The 11,652-nt window shown below is 36.6% G+C and overlaps 1 protein-coding gene across 1 annotated transcript; it reads left to right on the forward strand.

Annotated features, from left to right (window-relative positions):
- Window positions 1–6,158: 6,158 nt before the first annotated feature.
- On the forward strand, window positions 6,159–6,995 carry LOC140227753 (uncharacterized). Its single transcript, XM_072308155.1, has one exon. The coding sequence runs from the start codon at window positions 6,159–6,161 to the stop codon at window positions 6,993–6,995; it is 837 nt and encodes a 278-aa protein (XP_072164256.1).
- Window positions 6,996–11,652: the final 4,657 nt, after the last annotated feature.

An 11,652-nucleotide genomic window follows, 5' to 3' on the forward strand; every position in this document is an offset into this window, starting at 1 on the left:
TAAGACGTTTTTGCTAGAGGTACACTTGTACTTAATTTTTTTGTTGTTACTCGTGTGACGCCACACTACTGAAGATTTCTGACATTGCTGAACTTGACTGGATTTTCATAAGAAAGTACTTGTCCTATGTACACAAAATTTTCTGCATTCAATTTTGAGACATAGAGCAATAGGAAGTCAAAATTTCATCATCCCTTGACTTTTCAGTTTAACTCAATTGGCATATAAATATGTGACTCGCGTGACAAGTGTCATTCAGGACCAAAAGTTGAGCCAATTATACTGATTTTATTGAGTAAAATGACCTTAATGTTCAACCTAAAATGTTACTTATGGTAAGTTTCATCACATGTATCTTAAAAACAAAGATCATCTAATTCCAATCTCTGATGGGATCATGGGCGCTCATAGAACATGTAATACATAAAACATCCAGCAAATATACACTTTAACCTTTTTTCTCCCCATTCAAATCAACGAATTCTGGGAAAACATCCTTTCTCAACTGATTTCCTTTTTCTTTCATATTTACTGTAATTTTATTAACAAGTCTTCTATTCAAAATGAATCAAATTAAAACTGTCCTTACATTAACTTGCATATTTGCTTGTGGATTTGTATTGATCCATTTAAGCTGTTTTCGAAACTTGAAAGTTAGTTTCGTGCACAAAGAATCCTCAGCCCTTCTTATAATGAATAATGCTCACATATTATCTTTTTCTTTCTTATCTAAATTTAGAATTATTGACTCGGATATGAAGAATGATCACCACATTTTGTTTCTTTTTATAGTAAACTATGCATGATATATATACTTAAGATAATTCAATTTTCTTTGCCAGAGTGTTTTTTCCGTAGTTTGAATAAGTTTGTCACTGCTTAGTTTGTTCGGGCCATTTTATTTATTTTTAAAATCTTTTTTAAACGACTCAATCTCTTCATTCATGAACTTTCACTAAGTCTCCTATTGTTGACAAGATATGGCTGCTGTACTTTGCATATTAAGATGTCTGATGCAGGCTGCCACAGCGCTTTTGTCCAGCCAGTGAAACAAATACCCTTTTTTCTCTCTCTTTCTCTCTCTCTCTACGTGACTATTGAAAGGTAACCCTCGCTTCTGACCACTTGGGAGGCTTGTGCCATTTTACATGCTGTGGGATGCTTCCTTCTGAAGCCTCGCTTCTGACCACTTGGGAGGCTTGTGCCATTTTAGATGCAGTGTGGGATGCTTCCTTCTGAAGGCAACTTATTGACTTATTGACTTTTGGGCCTGCAATTGTAGTGTTTGTGTTGTGGATAGTATCCTCATTTCCACCATCACCATCACCATTATTGGATAGATCACCACTGGTTCTCTGAGAAGTGAACCTTTTTGCGACAAGCTATTCACTCGTTGAAGGTGATATATTGAATTGATGATTAGAGGTACTTCTACTCAAAAGATGCCAGGGAGGTACAAACCCTCAGAACAATCTTGAACTTCCTTTTATTGTGATGAGTGTTACAGGAACGATTAAAAAAATTTACAGCAAGACAAAATTCTTCAGCAGTCGAGATAGAGCACACACGTTTATGATTTTTCACATAACCAAATCTTTTCCACTCCAGGTTTGCTCCAGTGCACCAACTGGACCCTTCCCGTGACTTATAGTGCCCAACTTAACTCTACATTGTAAGCCAGTGTTGTGTTTCTCATCAGCATAGGTAAGGCACTGATATCTATTCTTGAATGGGCTTGCAGGACCATCTGACCATATTTTGACCATTTCCACTTCACTGCTGACCAATGACAGAAGCTCATCCACAAAAAACTACAACACAATACTGTTTTGCCATGGTCTATTAAAAATTAGGCCTACTCGCTGATGATGACATGCGATAATTTTCTCCCTGGGCCACATTACTGACATGTAATGTGGCCCAATGACATGTATACTTTGTACTATGTTTTGATTTTCGTTGACTGGAAATAAACTATGATTGATTGATTGATTGATTGATATAGATACCTATTTGCACCTGATTTCAAATAGCAGATTTGACTTCATCTTAATAGGAGCATGAATGATTTTCAGCAAAGTCGATTTGGAGGACAGCAAAATCTGAGGGAAGACATAAAACCAGTTTCTTGTCATCTTCATAGCTTGCTGATTGTTGCCACTTTATGAAGTGCATGTTCCATAAGAACTTCACAGAACTGGAGCTTCATTCATACTGATGCATTATATTTTCTTGTTGATGAGGCGGCCACCCACTTCCCACCATTTCTTCTATTGACCAACCCAACGGAAGTTGACTAGTTAGCTATACATTACTTATTAAAAGAATTGTATCTATTTATACCAAATAACGTAAACCATTAACCTTTATTGGGATAATTAAACATTGTAAATGATTTAATTTCATGGCAGAATTTATTTTGAAAAAAAAAAAATCTCAATCATTCTCTATAATTTTCACAAACTTGTAAACTGTGACTCGCGTGACAACCCTAAGAAATCTTTGCGTGACTCGCGTGACATTATTCTTCTGGTGTTTTTCACGATGAAGGGGTTTACAAATAGAAGCCTTGTTTCCTGGTATGATTGAGGACTCTAAGGTCCTCATTATATATCAACTACAGTTCATACAATCTACTACTTTTCAAGTAATCTGAAATTTAGACATATTTTTGTGACACATTTGAGGGTGTTTTTCAATCTAAAATATTGTCAAGCTCATTACATATAAATGAACAAACCAATTTGATGTGGTAAAATGGGTATAAAATACGACCTTATGTGAAGAAAACATTGTGAATGTACAGATAATAGAAAATATCTTGAATAGTGAAATTTAAAGAAGTACTAAAGAGGCATATCTTTTGTAGCTCGGCTGTTTGAACGTGAAAAGCAGTGAAAAATCAGATTCAAACCCTTTGAACATATACCTGGCCAAAGTTAAATCATCTTTCATAATTGGCTGAACTTTAAATTTTAAGCTCCTGGTGTCTAGTTACATGGAATGGCTGAGTAGATAATCTTTATGCGATGGCTAGAGCAGGTAGAGGGTAGAGTTTAAGAATCATTCATGGCACGAAGCTCTCACTCAAGCTATAAAACTATTACTTACGCCATAATTTGGACAAAAAAAATAGCATTAAAGTCTTTGAAAGCTCGACAATTTTACACTCCTCTAGTAACTCTTGTACCAGACTAAAGTCGGGGTTTTCTCGGTGATATTGTCAGCAACTTGTACCATTTGACGTCATGGGTCACATACGTTATGTGAACGTGCATCACAAAACCAACAAAAAGTAGCACGACGTGATTGTCAACTTGTCAACAGAGTCAATTTTGAGTTTTCACGTTTGCTGTAAAAAACAATGATATATTTTATCATACACTATTTTGAAGTTCGGGATCATAAAAAAAGATGAAAAATTTGTTTTTCAGCAGATTTTTTTTTTTCTACAACCACCATTTACTTTTAAAGTGTGATAACGTATGTCTTAGGGCCCCCTTTTTATTTTTAAACAAACATCTTTTATGCACTGTTTACTTTGCTTGGTCTCTAATTACTTTTGAAAAAGTGACAATACTGCTTTGATTGTCAGTATAAATGGACAGAATGTGTTAATGTTAATAGAGCGTGCTCAATTTTAACTTGATCTAATAATCCCTTCATTATTGTTGACATGGTAGTTCACATCCCGTTTTTGTCCCATTCATTAATGGTTATCACTGCTTGGTAAAGATTAAAGGCAGTATTCATCATTTCCAGATGAAACAAGCCCCCAGCATTATTAGCCCTACTTTAGTTTTAAAATGTGAGTTAGGGATAGAAACGACCAAAGTAAAAATGTTTATCAGTATCATCAATGCCAAATTTTGTTATTATATAGAATTTGAAAGATAGTTGTAACATTTTTTTTTCCAGAATAAACCAACTATGTATAGAGTTATGGTTTGTCTAGAAAAGTAGTAATATCTCCTCACATTTTAGAATTTCTTGCATTTTTTTTTTCATAGGGCAGGATGTTTTGTGATACAACTGACCTACACATATGCATCAAATGTGATAACATATTTTGAATCACTTCAGATTTCAATGACAGAAACACTAAATTTTCGTATTTCTTTAAACGATCAATGGAGCATTGTGAGATTATGACATGGTTAGCTCACTCATTTGCATATTCCTATCCGATGTACAAGAACTGTTTTGCAGAAATTAGCAAAACCTCCAAATGTCATAACATCCTTATTTTTCTTCCAATTTCGGTCAAACTTTTGCCGCTGTACGTGTAAGATTTTACTCTTTTTTTTTTCAGACTAACCTATATATTGTCTGGATTTCCCGTTGAAGGGCTTGAATAGACCCTGTACTTTCATGACTTCAGTGCCTCTTTTCTGAATTCATACTTTTCCAGAGTGTTTGATTCTTTCCAACATTTAGATAGGTTCAGGAGAGTCCATTTGATTTGAATTATATATCCTTTTACAGCTTGAGAGTCTGCTCTTCTCCGTAGATTACATAAGAAAACTACTTTGTATTCATAGTCATGTACTGACATTAAAGAAAAGAGTTCATGATTATGTATTTGATATAGACCATTTTGAGCACTAACTTTGTATATTAAAGTTATTTACTTGAGAACACTGATATTTGTTGTAACCATGGGAATGCACTTGGACCACACGATTTGTAGCCGTACTGACACACTGACACACTAATGCGTGTTTGTTTGTTTGTTTGTTTGTTTGTTTGTTTGTTTGTTTGTTTTTTTTTGGGGGGGGGGTTCCTTAAAGGGCATGGCTAGTAACTGATCAGTGGGAATGTTGGGGGCTGATTGTTCCAATTCGTGTGGGATTCATTCAAGAGTACATTATATATCTACTGTTGTGTGAAAATTATTTGCTTCAGAATGGTTTCATATTCAAGTAATGTGCAGTTTAATGTTTCCAGGCTAGCATGCCTGTACAGTGACGGGGTATTAAACTGCACATTACTTGAACATGAGACCGTTCTGAAGCAAATGATTTTCGCACATTAATATATATATATATGTGTATATATATATATATATATATATACATATATATATATATATATATATATCATGTACTCTTAAATAAATCCCACAAGAATTGGAACAATCATCCCCAGCATTCCCACCGATTCCCACTGATCAGTTACTAGCCATCCCCTTTAATTAAAGAGTAGATCACACACGCAAGTTGATGCATGTAATTCAGTTCCACACCGCATGATTGTACGACGATGTGTTTGTACTATTCATTTGCACGATGATACATGTATGTATGTGTAAAGAATAATGTGTTTGTAACGCGCTACAATGTAAGTCTTTTATCTTTTTTTTTCTGGTAGAAACGTTCAAAGACTACTCTTCAATAATTCATAGGAGGAAACGAAAAATCATTGACTTTGTATTAATCATTCATTTGCCTGAAGAAAGGTTGACAGCTGGATGGCTACACTGCAGAAACATACAGTAGTACATACAAATCTTATCTATATTCTAACATGGTACCAAACCATTAAAATGCGTGATTCAAAGTTCGGTGCTAGTGCTAGTGCCAGTGCTATTGCTAGCCCCCAAATAACAGCCTTAAAGTGAGCTCAAACACCGAGGGTCAGATTAACGAGGAGATCCCTATCAAAATTATCGATCACCAGCACTAGGTGTTGACATTACAGCACCGCGAGGTCCGCGGGAATCGCGCGACAAAAACAAAGTGATGGCGCGTGATTACAGTCAAATAATAATGCCGAAACTTCCATCCATTCTACAAAACGCAATTATCCTAATTTTCTTCCCAGGCTCAAATTTAAAAAGCCGTGTCCAGAATGTTCGACCACTGTGTTGGCATTGACTTTGCACGTAAAACGTGCAACATTGAGTTGATTGACTGCTACACCACAAGAGACACATGCAGACATCACAGATGGATATCGTCAAAGGCTAACTTGAAGTGGGCCTCCTACAGCACATGCCAACTTCGCTATACTTCGTCGGGGACGACTTTATTGAGGGATACACAGACAAACAAACAAACCAAACAGCGCATAAATAGTGACTGACTGAGCTGAGTTCTTCATCTACCTATTTTCCTCACTCATACAAGAAGGAATAGCTGCTGAAATCACGAAGAAAAATGCCGAATGATAAACCCCCTGGAAAGTCCAAGCAAGGTGACGGTGCATGGACAAATCGGCTTCGGGGAGCATCACCGGCTACTCCTGTTGACACAGACCCCCAGACCCCAGCTGATCACCGAAGTGAGACTTTACCATTGACCATGACAAACGTCAAAGAAACTCTTCAAGCGCAAATAAAGGAGGCATTGTGCTCGGATGACATAATTGAAAGAATGCAGGAGGTAATCACCGACGCCATTTTGGAGAAAGTGACACAGAGTGTGTACGAAGCAATTTCACTGGACCTAGCACAGCTGAAGGCCGAACAACACTCAGTGAATGCAAAACTGAAAGCATTGGAAAACGACATCTCAAAGGTACAGCATGACATTGAAGAACAGGAACAGTATTCCCGACGAGAATGTCTCAGATTCTACGGGATTCCAGAAACCAAGGACGAAAACACTGACGCCGTCATCACTGATGTCGTCAAGAAACACCTTGGCATCACCCTCCAGTCTTCATGCATTGCCAGGAGCCATCGTATTACACCCAGTTCCAGACAGGAAACAGAGCGACAACAGACGCCCAAACCCATCATCGTCAAATTTGCAGTCTACAACACTCGTCAAATTGTCTACGACGCGAAGTCCCGCTTCAAAGGCAGCCCGATCTTCGTTCACGAGGACCTGACGCTGCAGCGACGGTCACTCGTCAACGCCGCAGCGAAAAAGTCGTCCGTGAAGCGAGTATGGACCAAAGACGGAAAAATCACCGCGCTAGTCAAAATCTACGGGAAAGACGACAAGCGAGTCCCGATCAGAAACATGTCCGACATCGAGAGGCTGCAGTAAAGAAAGGTTAGCTGTAATACCAACTAGTGAACTAAGACAAATATGAATATTAAGTACCCATGTATTGTTTGTGATAAAAAAGTTCAATGCAACCAAAATGCACTCCTGTGTTCTGTATGTCGACGTTGGTGTCATTTGAAATGCACCCCTTACAGTGAAGACATTTTTGTCTCAGACGATGACTGGATCTGCCGATGTTGTTGCCTATTTGAATTACCATTTCCTGTAAACAGTGATTGCATTTACGATATATCTGATGAAGGTTCGCACACTGATAATGAAAATGCATCCCACAGTGATGAACATCGAGGTTTGGAACCCTGGAAAGCGAAAAGAAATGTATTAGCGTCCTTGGAAGAACATATAGGTAACCTTCGCAGTGCGGATGGAATCAAAATCGCACATTTAAACTGTGCATCGCTGACAAAGAACATTGATGAATTACGTGTACTCACTACTCAAGCAAATGTCCACGAGTTAACACTGAGTGAAACACATCTTAATGAATCAATTTATGATAACGAATTACTGTGTAACGGTTATAGCATAATTCGTTAGGACAGGGATAGATCAGGGGGAGGTGTAGCTGTATATGTGCGAGATGACGTTGATTATACTGTAAGATGTGACCTTATGAATTCCGAGCTGGAAATGTTAATTATTGAAATAAAACGTGTATATGTAAAGCCAGTATTGATTGATACGTGGTATAGACCTCCTCACTCAAATCGGAGCGCATTTGATTTGCTGGAGTAAGTACTTCAGACGATAGAAGATTTAGATTATGAATGTATACTTCTTGGGGACATGAATTGTAATACAATGTCTGAGAAAGGATCGTGGCAAACTAAAAGGTTGTTTGAAGTAACTGAATGTTATGGTTATGAACAGTTAGTGAATTCTGCAACGAGGGATACAGCTACTTCATCTTCCACAATTGATCTCATCATGACTAATGCAGCAGAAAAAAATAGGTATGGTGGATGTATTGCCACTAACTTTAAGTGATCATTATCTTGTGTATTGTTCCTTTGGGAAAAGACGCACTCAGAAAGATGCTCGACATTTGTATAAGGTTTCTCGTAATTTAAAGAAGGTTGATTTTGAATTGTTGAAAAAAGATATATCGTCTGTAGCATGGGATGATATGATGACAGAAACTGATGTGGAGATATTGTACAATAAGTTTGAAGAGGTGATAACTGGTATTATAGACAAACATGCCCCATTAAGGAAAAAACGAATAAAGAAAAAAGAATCACCTTGGATCACTGAGCAGGTCCTCGAATTAATCAGACTAAGAAATGTACAAAAGTATGTAGCAAAGAAATCAGGTCTGTCTGATGACTGGAATAAGTATAAGCTACTGCGAAATAAAGTAACGTATGAAATTCGGAAAGCCAAGAAAGAGTATATTGCTAGCTGTGTTGAAAATAGTTGTGGTACCTCTGGTGACGTATGGAAATCATTGAGTTATGTTTTACCTCGTAAACCGCGGGCTGAAAGAATAACGTGTATTGCAAATGAAAACAGGGACATTTATGATAAAGTTGAGATAGCAGATAGCTTCAATAAGCACTTCACAAACATTGGAAAGGTTATTCAAGAGAGCATTGAAGTCAATGATGAAGATGGGAGCAATGACCCTGGAATCGTTGATAACGGAAATGATTTTAAGTTGAAAAAAATAGATGAGAAAGATGTTTTGAGCAGTTTGAATAGTTTATCTGTTGATAAAGCAACTGGTTTGGACAATATCCCGCTATCGTTTTGAAATTAATAGCTGATTATGTTTTTAAGCCGTTGACATATATATTTAATCAGTCAATACAACAAAGTAAGGTGCCGTTGTCGTGGAAACGATCGCGTATTACGCCAGTCCACAAGGGTGGTGAGAAAACTAATATGAGTAACTACCGACCTATATCAATATTATCGAATATCACAAAAATTATAGAAAAGTTAGTATTTGATCAACTCTACGGATATCTGCAAACGAATGATTTGCTTAGTGAGCACCAGTCAGGCTTTAGGCCAAACAATTCCACCATGACTGCCTTGTTTACCACCACTGAAGACTGGCTTGATAATATGGACAAAGGCAACTTTGTTGGGATAGTAACCTTGGATTTAAAGAAGGCTTTTGATACAGTAGACCATGGTATCCTCTTAAAGAAATTACGCATGTATTGTATCAGTGATGTTGTTGTTGAATGGTTCCGAAGTTATCTTACCAGTCGCACACAATGCACTATCATCAACGGTGTACAATCTAGTCCACGGATAATCACATGTGGAATACCACAGGGGTCAAATCTGGGCCCTTTACTTTTTGTTCTATACACAAAGGATTTGCCTTTATCTGAAAAGAAATGCAAGGTTTCATTATAATGCAGATGACACCTGCCTGCACTACTCGTGTAGTGATGTGAAGAGATTGACGGGCGTTTTAAATGAAGAATTGGTGAGAATACATAGATGGTTAACCAGAAATAAGCTCGCTCTTAATGTTACAAAGTGTGAATTTCTTTTAATTGGGTCAAGAAAGAAACTCAACTCAGTGGAGCCACCATGTATAAAGATAAAGGACAATGTTATTACTCGTGTTTCAAATTGTAAATATCTGGGTGTGAAAATTGGTCAATATTTAGAGTGGACAAATCACATCGATTCATTGTATAAAAAAATTACAAATCCTTTTATATTTGTTGAAAAGAATTCGACCTTATATAACAGAGCAAATGGCATTGATTTTCTATAAAACTATTATTCAAAGTAGGATTGATTACTGTAGTATAATCTGGGGAAACGCGGGGAAAATACGTATTGATAAAATTCAGAAATTATTAAATAGAGCATTGAGAGTTTCTATGAATGTAAAATGGAGATTTTCGAGTGAAGCATTATTTGATTTGATACAAACAAATGCAAAGTTAAAGATAGATACATTTATTGAAAAAAGTGATAAACAGTTATTGTATGTGATGTATAAAATTGTATGTAATCTATTTCCATTTAAGCCGACTACTTATATACTGAGAAAAGGAATATTGAAACTAGATGTACCACACCCAAGAACTAATTTTAAGAAACGTAGTGTAACATATCGAGGCGCTAAATTATGGAATAATTTATTAGATGATGTAAAGCAAAGTGTATCTTTTCTTACATTTAAACATAAGGTGGATAAATTATATACGTAGTAATTGTTTGCATTGAACTGTAACAATGTGCATTAATCGTTTTCCTTTGTTGTTTTTTTCAGTATCTTAATTCTCATTTTCTTTATGTAGTATGCATGATTTCCTATGATTTGTTTTTGAGTGTCTGTTTGTTTGATTTTTGTATTTATTTATTTTTTTTTAAGTTTCCTATACTATGTATAAAATGTTGTATTTTGTAATTGTATGATTTTTTACTTCACGGACTGACAGAAGAACAGCCATTGGCTGAAGTGAGTGACCCGTGGTGAAATAAAATAAACTCAAACTCAAACTCATACTCAACTCATCTACTTATGGACGTAACTATGGGTCTCGGCACAGCAATGCTAACACCAGCACCGAAACTAAGATTAAGAAGATAATAATCCCTTGGGGACTAGTGTTAGTCAACCGGGAGGGGGGGGGGGGGGACACGTAAATCGTTAACACAAACGACGGATATCGGTTTCAGTGGATGACATCCAACACCAAGCCCAGCACCAGCAACCGAAAATACGTCATAATTAAGAGGTCAACCTCCCAACACCGACTGATTTCAAGTTCGGTTTTATCGCCGGTGCTAGTGCTGAGATAGCACTAGGACTAGCACTAGCACCAAACTTGAAATCACCCAATGTTTAATAATTATTGGACAAACAGGCAAACAAAGACGATAATGGAATCTTGGTATCATATAACGCCTGAAGACATCCTTGTTATTTGATTGGTTGTTTGACATTGAGCATTCGGCCCATTTCACTATGACGTCATCACCCGTGCTATTGCGACTCCATCTACCGTGTAATTTTGGATCCATATGATTTGCTCCATTGCACGCTCTCTGAGAGCCCGGCACACTACGCGTGTCAAACGCTTTTGTTTGCAGTGTGTGTATGCGACAGCGCGCTAGCGTAAAGCTTGAGCACTCTCGCGATCTCAAATTCTCTCTTGTTTCGAAATTAATAAAACATCAAATGAGAAGGATATATTAGAGGCGTTATATAAAACAAATAATAAATGTTTTTCATTCGTGCTGTGGACAGAATATTTCGTCGATGAAAGATGAAATATTATGTCCATTGCACTTATAAACATTCATTATTTGTATAATAGAAAACGGAAAAAGGGAAGATAAGGAAGATACGAATTATCGTAAAATAAACATTAATACACGTTTTTAAGGAACCCCAAAATATGAAAATGGAATTTTATTCTGAATCTTACTTACAATAACTAAAGAATTGAAATAATGAGTTCATAACACAATAATATAATACACTGTACACTATTCTAACTTAAAAAATTGAGAAAGGCTATTTTTCTTCAAAAGATTTAAAAGCATTGATCACTTTCCGTTATATATGCTGCAGTATCTTTTCATAATCGAGCATGTGCTGCTTTTGAACACATCACCTTTATGACAGACTTCTAAAGTGAATACTAACAGTAAAAAA

The sequence above is a fragment of the Diadema setosum genome, chromosome 4 (assembly GCF_964275005.1).
Source record: "Diadema setosum chromosome 4, eeDiaSeto1, whole genome shotgun sequence".
NCBI classification, from domain to species: Eukaryota; Metazoa; Echinodermata; class Echinoidea; order Diadematoida; family Diadematidae; genus Diadema; species Diadema setosum.